This window comes from Mchenga conophoros, linkage group LG23, assembly GCF_057382185.1.
Source record: "Mchenga conophoros isolate Kocher_MC1m ecotype Shallow Benthic linkage group LG23, M_conophoros_male_GT1.1, whole genome shotgun sequence".
NCBI lineage: Eukaryota > Metazoa > Chordata > Actinopteri > Cichliformes > Cichlidae > Mchenga > Mchenga conophoros.
Window position 1 is genome coordinate 54,115,621 of NC_140547.1, and position 24,026 is coordinate 54,139,646.

Consider the following 24,026-nt stretch of genomic DNA (forward strand, 5'->3'; position numbering starts at 1 on the left):
ATCCATCCATCTTCATCCGCTTTATCCGGGGCCGGGTCGCGGGGGCAGCAGCCTAAGCAAAGAGGCCCAGACCTCCCTCTCCCCAGCCACCTCCTCCAGCTTATCCGGGGGAATACCAAGGCGTTCCCAGGCCAGCCGAGAGATATAATCTCTCCAGCGTGTCCTGGGTCTGCCCCGGGGCCTCCTCCCGGTGGGACATGCCTGGAACACCTCACCCAGGAGGCGCCCAGGGGGCATCCTTGTCAGATGCCCGAACCACCTCAGCTGGCTCCTTTCGATGTGGAGCAGCAGCTGCTCTACTCTGAGCCCCTCCCGGATGGCCGAACTTCTCACCCTATCTCTAAGGGAGAGGCCAGCCACCCTTCGGAGGAAGCTCATTTCTGCCGCTTGTATCCGTGATCTCGTTCTTTCGGTCACTACCCACAGCTCGTGGCCATAGGTGAGGGTAGGGACATAGATCGACCGGTAAATTGAGAGCTTCGCTTTTACACTCAGCTCCCTCTTCACCACGACGGACCGGTGCAGCGTCCGCATTACTGCAGCTGCAGCCCCAATCCGTCTGTCGATCTCCGGCTCCCTTCTCCCATCACTCGCGAACAAGACCCCGAGATACTTGAACTCCTCCACTTGTGGCAGGAACTCATCCCCGACCCGGAGTGGGCACTCCACCCTTTTCCGGCTGAGAACCATGGCCTCAGATTTGGAGGTGCTGATCCTCATTCCCGCTGCTTCACACTCGGCTGCGAACCGTTCCAGTGCGAGCTGGAGGCCCTCACCCGATGAAGCCAACAGAACCACATCATCTGCAAAAATCAGAGATGAGATTCTGAGGCCACCAAAGCGAAAGCCCTCCGCCACTTGGCTGCGCCTAGAAATCCTGTCCATAAAAATTATGAACAGAACCGGAGACAAAGGGCAGCCCTGGCGAAGCCCATCACCCACCGGGAACGAGTCCGACTTATTGCCGGCAATGCGAACCAAGCTCTTGCAACGGTTGTATAGGGATCGAATGGCCCGTAGCAATGGGCCAGACACCCCATACTCCCGCAACACCTCCCACAGGACACCCCGAGGGACACGGTCGAATGCCTTCTCCAAGTCCACAAAACACATGTAGACTGGTTGGGCAAACTCCCGTGCACCCTCAAGTATCCTGGAGAGGATAAAGAGCTGGTCCAGTGTTCCGCGACCAGGACGAAAACTGCATTGTTCCTCCTGTATCCGAGGTTCGACTAACGGACGAACTCTCCTTTCCAGCACCCTGGCATAGACTTTCCCAGGGAGGCTGAGGAGTGTGATCCCCCTGTAGTTGGAACACACCCTCCGGTCCCCTTTCTTAAAGATGGGGACCACCACCCCGGTCTGCCAGTCCACAGGTACTGCCCCTGATCTCCACGCAACATTGCAGAGGCGTGTCAACCAGGACAGCCCTACAACGTCCAGAGCCTTCAGGAACTCGGGGCGGACCTCATCAACACCAGGGGCTCTGCCACCAAGGAGTTGTTTAACTGCCTCAGTGACCTCGCCCCCGGAAATTGGCGGGTCATTCCCCTCATCCCCAGACTCTGCTTCCTCCTCAGAAGACGTGTCAGTGGGATTAAGGAGGTCCTCGAAGTATTCCTTCCACCGCCTGACAATTTTCTCAGTCGACGTCAGCAGCGCTCCGCCAGCACTATACACAGTGCAGGTAGAGCACCGCTTTCCCCTCCTGAGACGTCTGACGGTTTGCCAGAATCTCTTCGAGGCAGTCCGAAAGTCTTTTTCCATGGCCTCTCCGAACTCCTCCCACACCCGAGTTTTTGCTTCAGCCACTGCCCGAGCCGCATTCCGCTTGGCCTGTCGATACCTGTCGGCTGCCTCCGGAGTCCCACAGGCTAACCAAGCCCGATAGGACTCCTTCTTCAGCCTGGTGGCTCCCTTCACCTCTGGTGATTTACCAAAACAGTCATTTGAAAGTGTGACAGACAGAGCAGCTGGTTAAACTCTGTTCCCACAGAGGTGGATTATATTGGTCATAGTGTTACATCCTCACTGCACACGACCCTGCACATTGTTGCCCGTCTGGAAAGAAAAGCCTCCGTTCAGAAGTGCTTGACTCCCTGTTCACAAATGTGCACCTTTAAAAACGTAACCTGTAAGCTGGAGAAGAAATGGTGCTGGACTAACCCAGAAGATCTTCATTTAGCCAGGAAAGAGTTTCTTCATCTATAAAAGAGGTCTAGGGTGGTGTGGGGTGCTGGTGGATGCTGCAGGGGAGTCTGGGGCCTTGGTGTTCAGGGTTACCCGTTTCCTGGTTGATTCCCTCCCTCCATGGGAGTGATCTACCTCTCGGTCTCAAATATCTTTGTGTGTTCTTGTGTCATTCGTTTGTGTGTGTGTGTGTGTGTGTGTGTGTGTGTGTGTGTGTGTGTGTGTGTGTGTGTGTGTGAGACTATGCCTGGGTGGTCGTTTAGTGTGGGGAGGTCGTCCCTCCCTATTTCTCTCCCTGTAGGAGCTGGGTGACTGCAGCTCAGGAGCAGAGAGTGATTCTCTCGCCGCTGCCTCCCAAAGGATCCTCGATGACCCTGATCCTTTGTTTACTTGTGCTGCAATATGCCGAGGCTGCCGGGGGCTTCCCATGATGCACTTCTTCATCAGCCTCTTTTCACTCTGTGTTTATACACCACTTTGTATTCAGTCATTATTAAACTCTAGCTCTGCTTCACACTGTGTCTTCCTGCGCTCCCCCCAGACCGGTCAGGGCAGATGGCTGTCCCTCCCTCACTCTTCCTCCTGTTAAAAGTTCTTTCCATTCTTCTTTGGTGCAATGACTGACCAAAGAAGAATGGGCTGGGATTACTCAGGAGATGTGTGTGAGACACAACAAATACCTGCAGATACCTGTTATCAGCAATAAGCAAACTTGATTTTATTTTTGTGAACTAATTTTGTTTCTGTGTGCAAAGTAAAACGATACAGTAACAAAAATATAACTATGGTAAAATAACAGCAGTAGGAAAATAATCGTTAAAATAATATAAAAAATGAAATTTTCAAAGGGGGGCGAATAATTTTGTCCTGATCTTTGACCAGAGTTAAACCTGAGGACTGGAGAGTAGTCATGATTGTCTAAGTAAAAATCTACAGTGCACTGATAGAAAGGAGCACATTCACCTGTACAGCAGGTGCACACAGTCCACCCAACAGGAGCAGTAATGTTGGGCAGGGAGCAAAGAAGAAATATGCACATTTACTTACTAACCCTACGACCCACACTGGGCAGTGTATCAGTGATGTCAAATAAGACAACAAATACAAATGGTTCTATGATTTGGACGTATTCTCTCATCTCATCAAAGCACGAGTACAATAACTGCAGCTATAAAGTGAAGCCATCATATTATCCATGATTCCTTTCATATCAACTATTTTATAATGTGGTCAACATCATTACATGAACGTAGGACCATTTAAAGTTGAACTGGAAATGTTTCCTCCAGTGAAGGATCAAAAACAAACAGTACAACAGTACTATTACATCAAAATAGTTGTGATCCACCACTGAAACTATGATTTCTCATGATATCGATGTTTATATTTGTTCATAGAAAAAAATTCTGCACAAAATCGATATTTTGAGATTTTTTTTTTATTTCAAACATTAAAAGTATGACAGAGTAAGAATAATGCAAAAATCCTGTAACTTCATATTTTTCTCATCATGAATGTTTTGACATTTTGTGCAGCTTCATTAAATAAAGTGATTGTTAAAAAAATGATCTGAATGTAACAGGATCAGGTGGGAACTGTTTTCAGATTAATGTTATAGTATGAAGAAAGAATCCCACAGCTATTCCAGATGTTTGATCCTGAGGTAAACAAATAAGGAGGAGGGAGGTATACTGGTCCCATCTTTGGATAACAGGTGAATGTGACGATAACCTAAGAACACAAGAAGAAACAATTAGGAGGCAACGAGGTATATTTATACACGCCGACAGATGAGAGACAAAATACTGCAAATGTCATGTTATGGTTCTACTAGTGAGGGTTTTCACCACATCTTTCAGACTCTTATTGTATAATGGAAAATAAACTGGTTCCCAGTAGTCCAGTTCCTTGGAATCGTTGGTCTGCCTGCCTATTGATCCCACTTATCTGTTCCACTCTCACTACAATCAGCTGATTTGTGTGTCAGAGGAGGAAAATAGTGGTGCAGTGTACAGTGTGGATATGGAAATTACTTATTATTGCACAAAAGGACGAGAGCACGATGGTAAAGTGCAAACTGCATCCAGGACAGAAAGAAATGCGTTATGTTGCTAACACAATCTTCTCTTTGCAAGCATCTGCACAGCATGCTAACACTAGGTTAGCTTTAACATCAGTCTGGGTTCTTGGCTCAGTGAATGGCGACTCCAACCCAGCAGCCAGATCCTAAACTTCAACAGGTAACAAAAGCAGTGATGAGCCGTCAGGCTAAATACTAAGAGAAAGATCACATGTGTGTCCTCACACGTAGGGATGTGTGTATGTGGTGTGTAACTGTAGCCTCAGGTTCACATTGTTAAATGCTAATTATGAGACATTTCAGGTTATTTTATAGAGAAACGCCAAAGTAGCAGTTCAACATTGTTTTCTTCTCTAATTAATTAATGTACTCCATTACAAATGTAATGTGTGTGTAATGTGTGTAATATATGACCGCTTCTGAATAATGACCGCAACACTGATCACAAACAGTAAGTTTGCATAAAGAATATAATGTGTTTGATGCTTCTTAGCAATGGTGATGACTCTCAAAGAGGAGCACATGAAAACCCAATGAGAACATGGGGGGGGGGGGGGGGGGTTGTATCCTGATAAGTCTAATTGTTGAATGTTGCCATTGTGTTTCTTAAATTTGTACAGCGTTAGTTCAAGCAGTAGGATCAAAGCCATTCCTTTGATCCTGACCACCTCTCCAACCATTCTGTGCTGGGGAGGTTTTATTGTAGATACATCCTATCTGAAAGATCTGTTTCTTTTGATGTAAGCTTCCAGGGTTTACGACCCTTTGGTCAGCAGAAGGTCTGACACACACACACACACACACACACACACACACACACACACACACACTCTTACAGAAGTTCACACATATACATACAAATGCTTTGTCTCAGAACCAAGGGGGCGTGGCTTTGTTCTGACATGTTTTGTGTGAACTGTGTCTCAATAAAAAGGGCAGCGAGGGAGGTCGTGGTCGAGGTCATTTTCATGGTGGACACAGATGAGGCCTCCCTTGCGCAAGTGTTTGATCGATCGACTGTCTTGTTTTCTTCATGATGAATAAGTCTCTAGAATTAGCGGGGCTTGTGGAAACACAGACCCAACATAGCCTTGTAGGGTCTAGCTCACAATATTAACCACCTTGAGGCAACTGTTGTTGTGATTTGGCGCTATACAAATAAAAATTTGTTTTAAATGTTAATGTGAATATGAAGACAAAGTTTAAAGAAGAAACTGATCCGTACCTTGCTGCATGCAGCTCAGAGGGAGTGTGTACTGGCCCACAAAGTCATTCTTAGATGTCTTGTCATAGTCTTCCACTACAAAGCGCACCATGGCCAGCTCAGGCGTGTGAATGGTGAAATGCAGAGTGTCATACCACATGGGGTTAAACCCTGTGAAAAGGATGAACTGCTCAGCACCAGCGCTCAGACAGGGTCTAATATATCACATTTAAAATGGTTTCTGATGAAGCTTAAACATAAGTGCAGTAAAGAAGGCCTGTAATCACTCATCTACCTGCTTTCCTGTTCTTTACATGACTACTGCTGTACCACGCTGTCAGTGTCAATGCTGACATCATTACTAGTCTAATCTGAGCCAATCAGCCTCCGCTTTGCACGGTTTAAATCTGTGCTCTCCGTCATTCTCCCTTTAAGACCCACCTCTTCCCCATCTCCACCTCAGACACCTCAGCCAGAGCTCCTGGGGGGTCCGGTCCTAAACCTACCACGGCTGGGTTTCCATTCTGCCACGATGGGTAATCGCAGTCTAACTTTTCTATCTCTATAAATGATGTCCAATTCTTCCAAGTGATCTCTCCTTATCAAACTGAAGTCAGTGTGAGTATGTACCGTTGTTCTCAATATATCTCGTCTCTTGCTTGGCCTGGTCCATAGGAACTCCATGGACCTCCACTCTGACCAGAGGATCCACTATAGAGTCTTCTTTGATGTTGACTTTGGGTAACTGCTGACCACTGATCACCTTCATTACATTTAATGAAAACACACATTTTGTTCAGCGTGGTAAAGACGTCACTTTTAAAGAGATCCATCGATTTTTTAATGAAAATATATATAAAAAATCTCTCTTTCACCTGTACGGTGAGGACAACAGGATGGTAGTGATCCCGTTTCTGAGGCATCTCAGGGTCAAACCTTACGTCCGCCTCTCTCATGAAGCTGGGCTTCAACACATAGCCACAGCAGCCGTTCTGACTAAAAAGTCCATCGTTCACATCCATCCCCTCCCCTGCTGTCTGGAAGTTTAAAGCAACTGAGTGGAAGAGGAGAAAAATCATTTTTTGTGGGGATTTTGGGGAAATGTTTGGGTCTGTTCAGTTCTGATTAAGTGCATGATGTGCTGGGCCACTTGGCATTTTGTTGTTTTATTATTAAAGCTGCACAGATTTTGGCTTCAGCCAGGATCATTCAGTATAATAAGTGGTGACATTATGTGGACAGATATTATTTATGTTTTATTTGAAGGAAAAATATTTGTTTCATCTTAAAGTAATTTTAATTTTCCTTTCTGGATCTCCTTCCTCATCTGTCACTGACATTTGAATTTAAATGAATAAAAAGTGTTTTACGAAAGTCTCCTTACATTTGTATCAGTTTCTTCCTGGGACGCCTAACTGTCACGTTTTGTTTGTCAGCAGGCTTAGTTGTGAATTTAATTATATTAATATAATATAATTATATTAATTATGAAAAAACTGAACAAAAATGTGAAATAAATAATTATTATATCCAAGCATATTTGTTAGAACTCAGAAAATCACAGTTTTGTGTAAATAATAATAATAATAATTCAATACAATTATTTGTTGGTGTCAAAGAAAAACACAATAAGATAAATAAAGGGTTCATTTTGCAAAGCTGAGTTTCTACTATGGAAACTTAATGACCATTGACGCACAAACAATACTTTAGACTGTGCTGAGCCTGCTGACCAACCCTGTTTCTAACCCTTCAAACACGTCATCAGTACGTCATTATAAAAAGCTGAAAAAGAGCATCTTTGTAAATGTACACACAGAACTCAGATTGTTAGGATGCCTGGGTCGTTGACCCAGGGTATTTGAGTTTATTATATTATTTATACTTTTTAGTCTTTGGTTTCTTTGAGTTCTGTCTTATGGTTTAGGTCTCTGTCTTCTTTAGTTGCTCTGTCTCCCCTATCACCTGCATCCCCTTGTCTAGTTCGCGTCTCTATGTATCCTTAGTTCCTATATCCCCGTGTTCAGTCAGTGTTTGTGTCTGCCCTGGTCCCACGTCTCTGGTCCCTCTGTAGTGCCTGCATGTGAGTCTGTGTTATGTGTTTCCTGTTTTACTTTGAAGGTCTCTGTCTTTTCTCAGTGTGTTCAGTTTACGCTTCTTTGGTCTCGTCAGTTCTGATTTGTCCCAGCTGTGTTTCCCTCCTGTTATTCATTCCCTGATTGCTCCTTCTGTGTATTTAAGCCCTGTGTTTCTCTGTGTCCGTGTTGCGATCTACCGTTTATTTTGCTGTGTGTTTTGTCAATCCGCTGGTGTTAGTTTATTTTTGACCTTTTTCCCCAGTTATGTTATGTTTGAGTTCAGCATTAAAGCTGTTTTGGTTTAAGTTCTGTCTCCGGAGTCTGCACCTTGGGTCCTATTCCTGTCTGCACACAGCCACACCTAACACAGATGGTGGCTGCTGCTAAACATAGTGTTAAAATAAGGACAATACCGACTTTCTGCTTTAGTTTTGCTTCAGAAAAGATCTAAAGACGCTGAAAGGAGCCTGATTTAGGGGATTCCTGCCAGCAAACCTGGTATTTCTGTATTTTACCTGGACTACCATGAAAATAAAACTCCTAATCATTCCAAATTAAGAGTGAAATTATATCATCAAGCAAAACATATCACAGTGAGAAGTCAGGCATTAATGTAAATGATCTGAGAGCAGCGTTGAAAAATGCTTGATATAGACTTAAATCTGTCTTATTGTTGCATCACCAATTTGGCAACCAGCATTCCACATTTCCTGAGGATTAAAATTGGAAGAGTCTGTTCGAAAACCACTGGGATAAACTCTGCTCAGCTGCCGTGAGTTATGGTGCACAAATTCAGCCCCTGAAATAGATATCAGAAAAGTTACACTCTCGTGTGGTCAAAAACAAAATCTGTATCAGAAAACAAGCATGTGAGTGAACTAACCGGCGTCTCTAAGGTGTTTCCGGGCTTTAGACTCTGTGAAAGAAGCCACCTCATAGAACTTGGAGTGAATACGTGAGTGTTTGAAGCTAGTGAAATGGACACTTTTGCAGTAAACAACACAGTCTGACAGCTCCTTAGAGAGGCGTTGCTTTGACTTCTGTGAAAAACACAAAGGACAAATGAAGTAAGACACTGAATGAAGGCATATATAGTCGTTGCTATGCAGACGATGCCCCGTTATAGGAAACCAGAAACCTATCACAAATCAGTCAATTGAAATATATAGCATTCTTAAAGCCGTGGGTAAACTGTAGTTTTCTAAATTCAGACAAAAGTTCTTATTGTTCTTGGCCTTAAAATTTTTAGCAACCTGATGTGTAGCCAGATGCTAACTGTGGATGACCTTACCTTAGCCTCGAGGAACACTGTGAGGAACCTTGGAGTCATTTTGATCATTTTGGTCCTTCAGTGCACATATTAAACAAATATGTAGGACTGCTTTCCATCTCCATCATCTGTTCAGTTGCTAGTTTTGCAATAGGTTGGGGTCCTCATTATTACACAAAATTAGAAGCATCTCCAAGTGTTGCTGAAAAAGTAGTTCATGCATTTGCTACTTCTAGGCTGGAGTCCTATAATTACTTTATTATCAGACTGTTTTAAAATCATAATTAAAATCAGCCTAAAAGTTGATCCTTAACACTCCAGTGAGAGTAATAACTACGTGTAGAAAGAATCACCATATTTCTCTGATGTCAGTTTCTTTTCAGGGGAACTACATGTATGTGAATGAGAGGGAAACGGGTCGAAAGGTGAGCATCAAGGACAAAAAACGGGGAAGATAGGTGAATTTAAATACCTGGGGTCACCCATTCAAAGAAACGCACAGAGCACAATAGATGAAGAGAGTGCAGGAAGGGTGGAGTGAGTGGAGACAGGTGTCAGGGGTAACGTGTGAAAGAAGAACAACAGCAGGAGTGGAAGGGACTGTTTAAGATGGATATACTAAATAAAGGATTTTAAATATGGAGTTGGCAGGCAGGAGGAAAACAGGAAGACCGCAGAGAAGATTGATGGATGTAGTGAAAGAGGATATGCAGAGGCTTGGAATTACAGGAGGGTGACAGGGATACGGTGAGATGTAAGGAGATGATCGGTTGTAGTAACTCCTAAGAGGAGCAGCCTTTTAGGGGAAGAAGCTACTTCTCCTTGTTGGCATCTGTAAAGTTCATTTAAGATTATTTTCCTCCCAAACTAAATCTTGAATAATGACTCTAAAACACTGTATTATCCAAATAAAGCACCCTAGGAAAAACTGATGCAGGCTTATTTGTTTGTAGAAGTAGAATGGGAGGCGGAGCCTTCAGCTATCAAACACCTCTCCTGTGGAACCGGTTACAATTTGGGAGAAAAACACAACTGCTACATTAAAGATTCGACTGAAAAAAACTTAGAACAGGACAGGCTGATCCTGAACCATCTGTTTGTTATGCTGCTAAAGATTGCTTTATCCTTGTCTCCTTATGTTCTCTTTTTTCTATTTTCTTACCCATCTTCTCTTTGCTGAGCCTGGTTCTGCTGGAGGTCTCTTTGTTTTAAAAGGGAGTTCTTCCTTCCCACTGTCGCCAAATGCTTGTTTAACAGGGATCATGATTGCTGGGTTTTCTCTCTTGCATTATTAAATACTATGTTTCAGTAAAAACCAGTCAATATTCATTCCTTCATCCTCCATGCTCGTGAACAGCTCCCAGTCTCAGGTGGATACTCCTGCTACATGAGGCCTAGCTGGTTGAGGTCTAAGCATCCCCCCAAGCATATTTCTTCCCAGATAATTAATGCCCCAACACAAAACATCTCATGCTGAACGACGTTACAGGCTACATGACTTTGGCATTTTTTCAGTTGCTTTTTCTATGTAGGTGATTTCTATCTACTGTTACTCTTCTAACAAAAGCCTAGCTCCATCTGTGAAACATGGTGAAGGCAGTTTCATGGTTTCAGCTTTGCTGTATCCCGGCCACTACGTCTCAGCATCAAAGACAGAACAAAACAATGTTGAATTACAACCACTTCAATTTCTTACATAAAAGCTGTCTGACAAAGCAAAGCAGGCTAAGCGATCTCAAAAACAACATATCAAGTCATCATTTAAAGAAGCTATAAACTATAGAACAGAAAACGATAAAACAAAGTAATTGAGATCAACAGTCTGGAAAAGCTTACAAACCCACTGCTAAGACTCTGATCCTCCAGTGAACCATGGTAAAAGCCATTATCCACAAAGAGCGTAAACTGGAACAGAGGTGAACCCTCGTAGGCCTACAACAATTATTCCAAGAGTGCATCAGCGACTCATCCTGGAGGTCACAGAACCCAGAACAATATCCAGAGAACTGCCCCTCTACTTCCCACTGTTAACACAGTTAAAGGTAAGTGTTCATGAATAAGAAAGACTGGGAGACTGGGCAAGAATGGCATTCAGGAGTTCCAAGACGAAAACCACAGGTGACCAATAACACAAAGGCTCATTGGCCAATAAAACAACTTAACAATCTCCAAGACTTCTGGGAAGATATTATGTGGACTGATGAGACAAAAGCTGAATTTTTTGGAAGGTTTCCATCTCATTCCATCCGGTATGAAACTAACACAGCATTTCATAAAAAGAACATCATACCAACAGTCAAACGTGATGATAGTGTTATGGTCTGAGCCTGAATAGGTGTAAATGATGGATCATGTAATCCAGCCAATATTTGTCCTGGTTGTGAGAACTGGAATCGGATCCCTCTGATTGACTTACAGACTTTTAAGGATGACCAAATCTGGATATTTGGTACTCTAACTGAGATGCAACGAAAACGCTAAAAAAAAAAGACAAACAGATGGCAGCAAAAATTTGCTTTCTTAAATCTGCACACTATCGAAGTTTTAGAACACCCCAATCTTTCCAGTTATTTATTGCAATTCAGGTCGTTTCCCGTCCAATGAATAACTTGAAATGGTACAAAGGTAAGTGGTGAACTGCCAGAGGTTAAAAAAAGGTAAGTTTAGTTCTTACCTTTGCTTTAGGGCAAAGTGGGGTGATTTGTGCCAGCGGGGAAGTTGTGCCACCCCTGTTTCTAGGGAACCATAGAAGAAATTGGTCATGTGACCACACATTTTTGCAGAGCCAGCCATTTCACTCATCCTGCAAAGAAGAGAGCCTCATTGTAGCTCAGAGTAGCTCACAAGAGATTTATAGTTTCATTCCACTTAACAACAACATTGACTGTGAGAGTTCAGACACCCAGAATGATGATGATTGTGACAGGAATCTATCTGCTGGGAGTTTGCCATGATTTGCTGGTGGCTAATTGCCAATGTTTTCAAAGTATATTTTGAAATGTTTGAGTGTCATGCACCACTCTTTTGAAAAAAAAAAAAAGATGTTTGGCTTCAATTATTGTGGTCTAAATGTGCAGCAGGGCCCCAAAGCAGAGTTGGATAATGTTTTGCATAATGATGTTTAGGTTGAAGCCTAACATCAGGAAAAACCTCTAGCACTACCTGCCTATGATCATTGATTTTACACTCAAAGCAGCACAGTGCTGTAATTTTTGCCTCACAGCAAGAACGTCCTGAGCTTGATTCCACCCTCAGGCCAAGGCCCTTCTGTGTGGAGTTTGCATGTTCTCCTCATGTTTGCATGGGTTCCCTCCGGGTACTCCAGCTTCCTCCCACAGTCCAAAGACATGCAGTTAGTGGGGTTATGTTAATTGGAAACACTAAATTGCCCATAGGTGTGAATGTGAGTGTGAATGTTTGTCTCTTTGTGTTAGGCCTGCGACTGACTGGCGACCTGTCCAGGGTGTACCCTGCCTCTCGCCCTAAGACAGCTCCAGCACCCCCACAACCCTAACAAGGATAAAGAAGAGAATAGATGGATGCAAGTTTCATCAGTACTTCCATCAGCAAATGTAGGGTGCAATGCCAACTCAACCACAGCCCGGTACTCTGTTTCGTTCACCCTCACTGATGAGTCCAATCACCGCAGAGTCATCAGAAAACTTCTGAAGATGGAGGTCTCTGTGCAGAAGCTGAAGTCTGTGGTGTAGAGGGTGAAGAGGGAGGGGGAGAGGACAGTCCTTGTTGCTGATCACCTTGTCAGGCACACAATGTTGAAGACACATATTGTAGTCAGCAATGCAGGCCACGGAAAAGGCATCCACCTGCATCGCTGTCAGCTTATCACCCAAGAGGGTCAGGCTGGTGGTGTTCAATACACTGGACAAAAACATGACACTCACAGTGGTCACCAGCTGGTTCAGCTGGGTGTAGATTGAGCCTCCTTAGCTCGAGGAGACTAAATAGGATCCTGATGTGGTCTGACTATGGGTCGGGGCTGGTCCAGGATGAGTCTTTCCAGGGTCTTCATGACGTGGAAAGTGGGGGCCACTGGGATGTGGCGTATTTGGTACAGGAATCAGGCATGACATCTTCCACAGCACTGGGACGCTCGGACTCATCATGAACACTTTGTGAAAGACTCCATAAAACTGGGGTGCACAGGCCTGGAGGACTCACCCCGTCTGGTCCAGCAGACTGGCCTGATTGGAGTCTTCTCATTAGTCTCTGAACCTGGCCATGAGTAAAAGTGACCGGTGGGGGAGGGGTGTCAGGACTCTCACAGGAAGCTATGGTACAATATGGAGAGAGAGGGAGAGACACTGGAGCGGCTGTGGAGTGCTGGCTGACTGCAGTATTGAATCTGTTGAAAAATACATCCATGTTGAAAATTCAATTCAATTCAATTTTATTTATATAGCGCTAAATCACAACATAAGTCGCCTTAAGGTGCTTCATAGATACAGAGAAAAACCCAACAATCATATGACCCCCTGTGAGCAAGCACTTTGGCAACAGTGGGAAGGAAAAACTCCCTTTTAACAGGAAGAAACCTCCAGCAGAACCAGGCTCAGGGAGGGGTGGGGCCATCTGCTGTGATTGGTTGGGGTGAGAGAAGGAAGACAGGATAAAGACATGCTGTGGAAGAGAGACAGAGGTTAATAACAGATATGATTCAATGCAGAGAGGTCTGTTAACACATAGTGAGTGAGAAAGGTGACTGGAAAGGAAAAACTCAATGCATCATGGGAATCCCCCGGCAGCCTACGTCTATTGCAGCATAACTAAGGGAGGATTCAGGGTCACCTGGTCCAGCCCTAACTATATGCTTTAGCAAAAAGGAAAGTTTGAAGCTTGATCTTGAAAGTAGAGATAGTGTCTGTCTCCTGAATCCAAACTGGAAGCTGGTTCCACAGAAGAGGGGCCTGAAAACTGAAGGCTCTGCCTCCCATTCTACTTTTAAATACTCTAGGAACAACAAGTAGGCCTGCAGAGCGAGAGCGAAGTGCTCTAATAGGGTGATATGGTACTACAAGGTCATTAAGATAAGATGGGGCCTGATTATTTAAGACCTTGTATGTGAGGAGCAGGATTTTGAATTCTGGATTTAACAGGAAGCCAAAACAGGAGAAATCTGCTCTCTCTTTCTAGTCCCTGTCAGGACTCTTGCTGCAACATTTTGGATTAGCTGAAGGCTTTTCAGGGAGTTTTTTGGACTTCCTGATAATAATGAATTACAGTCGTCCAGCCTGGAAGTAATAAATGCATGAACTAGTTTTTCAGCGTCACTCTGAGACAGGATATTTCTAATTTTAGAGATGTTGTGCAAATGGAAGAAAGCAGTCTTACATATTTGTTTAATATGTGCTTTGAAGGACATGTCCTGGTCAAAAATGACTCCAAGGTTCCTCACAGTGTTACTGGAGGCCAAGGTAATGCCATCCAGAGTAAGAATCTGCTTAGATACCATATTTCTAAGCTTTTCAGGGCCGAGTACAATAACCTCAGTTTGATCTGAATTAAGAAGCAGAAAGTTAGTGGCCATCCAGGTCTTTATGTCTTTAAGACATTCCTGCAGTTTAACTCATTGGTGTGTGTTATCTGGCTTCATGGACAGATAGAGCTGGGTGTCATCTGCATAGCAGTGTAAATGTATGCTATGTCTTCTAATGATGCTGCCTAAGGGAAGCATGTATAATGTAAACAGAATTGGTCCTAGCACTGAACCCTGTGGAACTCCATAATTAACCTCAGTGTGTGAAGAGGACTCTCCATTTACATGCACAAACTGGAGTCTATTAGATAGATATGATACAAACCACTGCAGCACAGTACCTGTAATACCTACAGCATGTTCTAATCGCTCTAATAGGATATTATGGTCGACAGTATCGAACGCTGCACTGAGGTCTAGCAGGACAAGCACAGAGATGATTCCACTGTCAGAGGCCATAAGAAGATCATTTGTAACCTTCACTAAAGCTGTTTCTGTGCTGTGATGAGCTCTGAAACCTGACTGAAACTCTTCAAATAAACCTCTGCAGATGATCTGTTAGCTGTTTGACAACTACTCTTTCAAGGATGTTTGATATGAAAGGAAGGTTGGAGATTGGCCTATAATTAGCTAAGACTGCTGGGTCTAGAGATGCTTTTTGAGTAAAGGTTTAACTACAGCCAGCTTGAAGGCCTGTGGTACATAGCCGATCATTAGAGATAGGTTGATCATATTTAAGATCGAAGCATTAATTAATGGCAGGACTTCTTTGAGCAGTTTTGTAGGAATGGGGTCTAAAAGACACGCTGATGGTTTGGAGGAAGTAATTATTGAAGTTAACTCAGAAAGATCAATTGGAGAAAAAGAGTCTAACTTAACATCAATGGTACTAAGAGTAGCTGTAGATAATATTACATCTGTGGGATGATTACTGGTAATTTTTTCTCTAATGATAAAAATTGTATTTGTGAAGAAGTTCATGAAGTCATTACTAGTTAACGTTAAAGGGATGGTTGGCTCAACAGAGCTCTGACTTTTTGTCAGCCTGGCTACAGAGCTGAAGAGAAACCTGGGGTTGTTCTTATTTTCTTCAATCAGTGATGAATAGTAAGATGTTCTGGCTTTGCGGAGGGCTTTCTTATAAAGCAGCAAACTATTTCTCCAGGCTAAATGATGATCCTCTAGATTTGTGACACGCCATTTCCTCTCCAGATTACGAGTCATCTGCTTTAGGGTACGTGTTTGAGAATTATACCACGGAGTCAGGTACTTCTGATTAGAGACCTTAGTTTTCACTGGAGCTACAGTATCCAGAGTCGTACGTAGTGAGGAGGTGAAATTATTAACAAGATAATCGACCTCTGTTGGGGTAGGGTTCAGATAGCTGCTCTGCTCTGTGTTGGTACAGGGCATTGAAGATGATAACAGTGGGTGGATTATATTCTTAAACTTAGTTACAGCGCTTTCAGAAAGACATCTACTTTGATAAAGTCTACTCTCCACCGCTGTGTAATCAATTATTGTAAATGTAAATGTTATCAGGAAATGATCAGACAGGAGAGGGTTTTCAGGAAACTGTTAAATGTTCAGTTTCTACGCCATATGTTAAAACAAGATCTAGAGTGTGATTAAAGTGGTGGGTGGGTTCTTTTACATTTTGAGAGAAACCAATCGAGTCTAATAACAGAGTAAATGCCATGTTGAGGCTGTCATTCTTAGCATCTACATGGATGTTAAAATCACCCACAATAATTATTTTATCTGAGCTCAGAACTAAATCAGATAAAAAGTCTGAGAAATCAGACAGAAACTCTGTGTAACGCCCAGGTGGACGATAGATGATAACAAGTAAGACTGGTTTCTGAGTTTTACAGCTGGGGTGGACGAGGCTAAGCATCAGGCTTTCAAATGAATTAAAAGTCTGTCTGGGTCTTTCGTTGATTAATAGGTTGGTGTGAAAAATTGCTGCCACACCTCCCCCTCGGCCTGTGCTTCGAGGTTTCTGGTAGTTATAATGACTCGGGGGTGTTGATTCATTTAAACTAACATAATCATCCTGCTGCAACCAGGTTTCTGTAAGGCAGAGTAAATCAATTTGTTGATCAATTATTAAGTCATGTACTAACAGAGACTTGGAGGAGAGAGACCTAATATTTAATAATCCACATTTCACTGTTTTACTCTTTGGTTCAGATGTGGATACTGTATTGTTCTTTCTTTGTAATTGTTTATGTTTAAGTTGTTTGTTGCTGGTTTTTAGTTTGTTTTTTGTCTGTTTGGGAGCTGACACAGTCTCTATGGAGATGGGTTTTTGGGGGGGTAGCAGGAGGAGAGAAGCTGCAGAGAGGCGTGTAAGACTGCAACTCTGCTTCCTGGTCCCAACTCTGGATAGTCATATTTTGGGGGGTTTAATAAATTTGTCCATATTTCTAGAAATGAGAGCTGCTCCATCCAAAGTGGGATGGATGCCGTCTCTCCTAACAAGACCAGGTTTCCTCCAGAAGGTTTGCCAATTATCTATGAAGCCCACATCGTTTCTGGGACACCACTCAGACAGCCAGCAATTTAAGCAGAACATGCGGCTAAACATGTCACTCCTGGTCTGATTGGGGAGGGGACCAGAGAAAACTACAGAGTCCGACATTGTTTTGGCAAAGTTGCACACCGATTCAATATTGATTATAGTGACCTCCGATTGGCGTAACCGGGTGTCATTACTGCCGACGTGAATTATGATCTTACTGAATTTATGTTTACCCTTAGCCAGCTCTGCCCCTGGAAGACAACTGACTATGGTTGCCGGTGTCTCTAGCTTCACATGTCTGAGAACAGAATCACCAATTACCAGAGTTTGACCCCCGGCGGGTGTGTCGCCGAGTGGGGAAAAACGGTTAGACACATGAACGGGTTGGTGGTGTACCTGGGGCTTCTGTTTAGGACTATGCTTCCTCCTCACCGTGACCCAGCCGCCTTCTTTCCCCAGCTGCTTGGGGTCTGCCGGGGAACAGCTAACGGGGCCTACGCTATCTTCGGCTGTGCGCCAGGGAGCAAATCTATTGCACAATCATATGGCCTGTGAGGGGGCAGTGACTGAGCTTTGCTTTTATTAAGCACTTCACGTAAGTCATAGTAAATGGTGGGGACGCCTGTGAGGTCGGGTGACCTCTCACTCAAGGGAGTGGCCTCATTGGGCCTGGGCACACGTGCGCAGGTCAGACAGTTTGAATGGCAAAATAGACTCCAGCTTATCACCTTCTGTCCCTCCCAGTCCAGGTGGGGATTGTGGAGTTTTAACCAAGGAAAGCCTAGAGTGAGGGGCGAGTCTGCAGAAGGGAGAACATAAAAGGTGACGCTCTCTCTGTGATTACCTGAGGTGACTAAAGTGACGGGTTTGGTGATGTGAGAGATCTGGGCGAAAATCGGATTATTTAATGCACGCGCTGGAATGGCCTGCTCCAGTCGAGTCAGTGGAATTCCTAACTGTGTGGAAAGGCCTGTGTTGACTAAATTCCGCTCAGAACCGGAGTCCACTAATGCCTGCAGGGAATGGAGAGCTTGATTACTTTCTAGAGTGACTGTCAGCACCAGTCTGGGTTTCCTGGTGAAGTGTGAACCGCCCACCCGTACCCCCGAAACTACAGGTGGGTCGCTCCATCTCTTCCTGAGGCAGGATGCGACTAAATGCTCCTGCGAGCTACAATAAAAACAGGCACGAGAGCTCAATCTCCTCTCTCTTTCCTCTGGAGATAACCGAGAGTGGTAACCCTGAATGGGTTCGGGCTTAATGTCCACGACGGAGGTGGACGTTCCGGCATCCAGAGGCTGAGAGACCATAAGCATGGGCGCCAGCGAACGCGGCGGGGTGCGGGGAAGAGAGTACTGTGATTCGCGGCTTCTCTCCCTCTCTCTTTCCCACAACCGGTTGTCAATGCGGAGAGTGAGAGAGGCCAGCTCCTCAAAGGAAGCAGGCTCATCACAGGTAGCAAGCTGATCCTTCATAGCATCACTTAATGACTGCAGGAATACTCCCTGCAGTACTCGCCCTGACCAACCAGCCTCAGTGGCGGCGGAACCCGATAACCAGACTCAAATGCAGATCACACAGAGGCACGGACGAGTGTGATAAACAGAACTTTATTTCCTAGGGCCTGACAAATACTGTGAACTATGAGGAATAACATGGGACTTCAATTACGGTGGTAAACAGGAGTGACGCTAAACTATGAGAAATACTAGACTTAGGAAAGCACCAGAGAATTGTGATGAGGAGATATGTACAGGGGCACGGGGCAGGAAACATGACCTGGAGGCTCTGAACACTAGAATGAGAGGAGACAAGTTTTAGTGACTGAGTCTGTGAATCCTGGTGAGTATGAACCATAAAGAAACATTCTTACTTTGGCAGGTGGAGGAATGGCAAGGAAGGAGTGAGTGGTCCGAGTGAGCAGTTTTTGGTCTCCAGGAGATGGTGGTCTGATTGAGTACTGTGACAGGAGGGCAGGCAGGTGAGTGAATCCGAGAGGTGCTGTGACGCAAAGAGCTGCCAAGCACAAACCAGCTTCCGGATGAAAGTGTGTATTGCCAGGAGATGGAGGTGGCAGACAACAGGATAGTGTGGTTAGCTGAAGACTTGGCGAAGAGGAGAGGTGAGCGCTGGTCTTAAGTACTGGCAGCTCAATTGCCAGCAGGTGTGGAGACATGCAGGAAAGCAGCGACTCCGCCCTGGGGTGGAACTGTGACTGAGTGGAAAAACCCCAGCACTCACCCAGACCACGACACCGTGATGTTGCCAGACCTTTGCTGCTGCAAGCCTCCACAATCCAGTGGGATATCCTCTGATTAGACAGAGCTTTACAGAGATGGCTGGATTAGCAAGAGCAATCAAATAAATATATAATCTGAGTGTGGTCAATATAGGTATGAAGCGCATACACCAGACACAAACTGTGCTGGGAAGGTTACTTTTAAAATGTATTCCACTGCAGATTACAGATTACATGCCCCAAAATCTATTTTACAACGTATTCCGTTACGTTACTCAATGAGAGTAACGTATTCTGAATACTTTGGATTACTTAATATATTATCATGCTTTTTACAACTACACGAATGTACTACTGCTGTTATTACTATCACTGAAGGCTACTCACCATACCAATACCCAGCAGTGGCTTTTGATATGGGGGACATGGGCGGTTGCCTAGGGCGGCATCGTGATGGGGGCGGCATCACAGGCATTGGCAAAAAAAAAAGTTGCTCGTACTCATGCTGCCCCGACATCATGTCAGCAAACTTTGGGAATGTCATAGGCACTGATCAGTTTTCTATCGCCCATTTCCTGGGAGTAAGGACGCCCTCCGTTTGCGAGGTGCGCCTGCTGCTTGCGGCACAGGGAGGAGAGGGCGGGGCGGCGGGGAATCACTGGTGGCTGGAGCAGCGCTTAATAACCAACTCGCAAAATAAAAACAAAATACAAACAAAACAACAAAACACGAAAACACCAGACATCAGGATACAGACGTATAATTTGCACCGATGTTTTTTTGAAATTCTGTACATGCGCGAGAGCCCTCGGTGCGCCTGCTCGCTGCTGAAGTCAAAGTAAACTTTATTGTCATCTCCGCTACATACAGTCCAGTATCGTATTTTCACAACCATAAGACGCACTGTACTAAAAGGCGCAGTCTCAGTTATGTGTGCCATTACTGTATTTAACACACACATAAGGCGCACTGGATCATAGGGCGCATACAAATACCGTATGCGTATTTAAAAATAAAGCGGGAGCAAACCTGAGTTCGGTACCTTACTCACATTTTTATTACCAGTAATCGTCATCATCAACAACACACAAGCATACAAGTGTGCGTATTTAAAAATAAAGCAGGAGCAAAACAAAGTTTGGTACTCACATTTTTATCATCAAACCCATCGAAGTCCTCATCCTCTGTGTCTGAATTGAACAGCTGCGCTAAATCTCCATCAAACATGCCAGGTTCACTGTCTTCACCGTCAGAGTCACTTTCCGTGCCGTGCGGCTCCTCGGAAACGATGCCGGCTTTTGCGAAAGCTCGGACAACAGTGCCAGCAGACATGTTAGCCCAAGCATCTACAATCCATTGGCAAATTGTGGCGTAACTCGCCCGGCGCTGCCTTCCATTCTTAGTGAAACTGTGGTCTCCATCGGTCATCCATCACTCCCAGGCCGCTCGCAGCCTTACTTTGAACGGGCGGTTCACACTGATGTCCAGCGGTTGGAGTTCCTTTGTCAGGCCTCCCGGAATGACAGCAAGATCACAGTTCATTTGCTTCACAAGTTTTTTCACATCGGCTGTGAGATGGGCACGCATAGAGTCACAGATTAAGAGCGATGGTGATGCGTGGAAAAAACCACCTGGTCTCCTTACATACACCTCCCTCAGCCACTCTTTCATCATTTCCTCATCCATCCAGCCCTTTTCATTTGCCTTAATGATGATTCCTGCTGGAAACTTCTCTTTAGGCAAAGTCTTTCGCTTAAAAATCACCATAGGCGGCAGTTTCTGTCCATTAGCATGGCAGCCAAGCACAACAGTAAAAGAAGACCTTTCATACCCCGTTGTGCGTATCGCTACCGTGCTGGTCCCCTTCTTCTCCACAGTGTGACTCACCGGGATGTCAAAAGTGAGCGGGACCTCGTCCATGTTTGTGATGTGGCTGGGCTGGATGTTTTTGTCGCGGATGTGTTTGCTGCAGTAGGAGCGGAAGATGGCCAGCTTTTCCTTATAATCCGCTGGAAGTTGCTGCGCTGCCGTAGTCCTGGTCCGGATGGAAAAATGGCACAGTTTCATAAAAAGTGAAAGTGAAACTGCTTTTAGCCGAATGGTGACCGTCGAAACGCTTCTCCCGCTCGTTCTTTGCTCGATGATCCACCGCTCGAGTCTTTCCTCCAACTCGGGCCACCTTGCCTTATGTCCGCGGAAACTCAGCTGCGTTTTCTTGACCTGCCGGAGCTTGTTTTCTAGCTTCCTCCATTTGCGAACCATTGATTCGTTAATCTTAAATTCTCTCGCCGCTGCTCGATTTCCATGTTCCTCCGCGTAGCTGATGGCCTTCAGTTTAAACTGTGCTTCATAAGCGTGTCTCTTTGCCATTTTCAGGGTTGTTAAAACAACGATGTTCCACATAATGCACATACCTGTCCTTTTATACAGGTATGTGCCATTGTCCCGGTATATACGATCAACGCCCACACTTCACCCTTTAGCGTTCTCATGGTGTTCTCTACTACGTCCTCCTTACAACACACAGGGCGCACTGCGCTATAGGGCGCGCCGCACTTTTTGAAGAAAATCTAAGACTTTTAAGTGCGCCTTATGGTCGTGAAAATACGGTATATAGAGAGACGACGAGGCTCCAGTTACAGCAGTGCAAGTAAACAAACAATAAATATAAGAAGAGTAAGAAAATAAATATACACTTTAGGACTAGAGGTAAAGGATCAATAACAATTTAAAATTTATAATTTACAGTTTGATGATTTAAAGTCTCACACAACCTGTCGAAAGGGGCGGGGCCGGCTGCTTCCAAATAGAGCACATTTCATTCATAATGATGTAAATCCAAGTCCATCATGTATTCATGATTTCATTCCTGGGTTGTGTGTAACCCCAGAAATACAGCCTAGACAAAGCGAATCTGTGAACTAAGGTGTAGGTTTATTAGGTTATGTTGTGGGGATCCTCGAGTTGGGGGCTGGGTGTTCATACTTATTAAAACCAATGGAAGATGGTCAGTGTTGCTTTTTGGTAATCTCAGTCTCTCAGTGAACGTGCTCCTGTGCCCAGCCAGCACGTCATGGAGTAGCTGGGAGGAATTATCCATGACATCCAAAAACAGTCAGTGATCACTGTCAGCCTCTCTCGGTTTTTATTACCGCTAATCATTTTTAAGCTCAGTTTATAAAACCTTGTCATGTAACTACAGCCCAGCGCATGCAGCAGTATATTAATGACTAACCTCGTATTGTGGATGGATTATCTCAGTTGTTCTCCTGACTGAAGTTTGGTCCTTTTACAGCATCCTGCCATGTGATTACATTTGTCTCTAACCATCAGGAACCCTCACGTTAACTTTTATCGTGTGGAAAAAAGTTAGCGTTCATCCTCCAGCTTCACTGTGCTTATGTTATGCTAAGATAGCTGTGTCGCTAGCGATCTTGTAGCACATCATTACATGCTTCCCAACAAGCTCATCTTGTAACCGGAAGGTTTATGGTTCGATCCCCAGCTCTGTCTGTCTTGGTCGTTGTGTCCCTGGGCAAGACACTTCACCTACCGCCCACTGGTGTTGGCCAGAGGGGCCGATGGTGCGATATGGCAGCCTGGCTTCTGTCAGGTGGTGTTTATTTCCTCCCATAGTAATGCTGCTGCCTTGTCTCCCACAGGAGTGTTTGTTAATGGGAGGAAACATGGTGGCCTGACCCAGAACTGTAACCATTAACCTTGAGACAGTTCTCGCTGCCCACGGTGGGTGAGGGGTTGTCACTCCCTAAAACATCTAGAGACAAAGAAGATCTGCAAATGCTATTTGATCTATTTAACTATTTAAATAATATGCAAATATAATACTGTCATATACTGGGATTTTTCCAGTGTTTTCTCCAGCCACCAAGTCCAGATCCAGCCAGATTTTCTGCTACTCTTTAGTGGTAACTTGGCTTCTCTATGTAATTTCTTAGATCTTTTGACTTCTCGTGGCTAATGATATTCTCTCCCTGTTTCCAGTCTGTCTCAGTTTGGGTCCAGGTTATATCACTTACCTGCTTGGTTCACCTGTTCACTCAACACTGCTCTTCTTCTCTCCATCGCACTGGTCTAAGCTCGGTCACTGTTTCATTACTCACCTGTCTGCCCTCCTGGACCCTGTCTCCCACTGGAATCGGAGAGAGCGATTGTTGGAGCTGAGAGAGTCTAGCAGTTGCTTCCCCTCCCTGAAAATCACTTTACTCTGCTCAAGTAAGCAAAGTTCACCACCTCCAGTCAGTGTAACTGGAAGGTTTTCCCCTGGACCAGTGACACCAACTCTATTTCCCTCTCTCCTAGTGAGCCCCCTCCTTGTGAATCCTGTTCTGTTTCCCTGGGTGGGTCTGCCTTTGAGTTCCATTGAGTGCTCATGGCTGTTTCAGCCTTGTGACAAACTTGTGTGAGGTGTTTGACACTTAGGAAATGAAAAACAGGAAGAAACCTCCGGCAGAACCGGGCTCAGGAAGGACTGTCATCTGCTTTGACCGATTGGGTTAAGAAGACAGGATAAAGACATGATGTGGAAGAGAGACAGAGATTAATATGATACAGTGCAGAGAGGTCTATTAACACATAGTGAGTGAGAAAGGTGACTGAAGAAGAAACACCCAGTGCATCATGGGAATCCCCCAGCAGCCTACACCTATTGCAGCATAACTAAGGGAGGATTCAGGGTCACCTGGTCGAGCCCTAACTATATGCTTTAGCAAAAAGGAAAGTTTGAAGCCTAATCTTAATAGTAGACAGGGTATCTGTCATCCAAATCCAGACTGGGAGCAGGCCTCAGAGAAGAGTGGTCGGAAAGCTGAAGCCACTGCCTCCCATTCCCATCAAAGTCATCTGTTTGAGTGGTACAATGGCGGGTGACGGATGCAATTGGGAGAGGGTAAATTATTATATATCGTGTATGTATTAATAGGGTTACAC

At 44.7% G+C, this 24,026-nt stretch overlaps 1 protein-coding gene across 1 annotated transcript in view; it reads right to left on the reverse strand.

The window, feature by feature from the left end:
* Positions 1-3,662: 3,662 nt before the first annotated feature.
* Positions 3,663-24,026, reverse strand: part of plcd4a (phospholipase C, delta 4a) — a 62,339-nt gene continuing 41,975 nt past the window's right edge. The window contains exons 11-16 of the mRNA XM_085263588.1: positions 8,436-8,592; positions 8,235-8,351; positions 6,350-6,528; positions 6,105-6,237; positions 5,496-5,645; positions 3,663-3,921 (exon numbers count right to left, since the gene is read on the reverse strand). Of these exons, the coding sequence (XP_085119714.1) occupies positions 3,830-3,921; positions 5,496-5,645; positions 6,105-6,237; positions 6,350-6,528; positions 8,235-8,351; positions 8,436-8,592 (828 nt within the window). The 3' untranslated portion in view covers positions 3,663-3,829. The remainder of the gene's footprint in view (positions 3,922-5,495; positions 5,646-6,104; positions 6,238-6,349; positions 6,529-8,234; positions 8,352-8,435; positions 8,593-24,026) is intronic.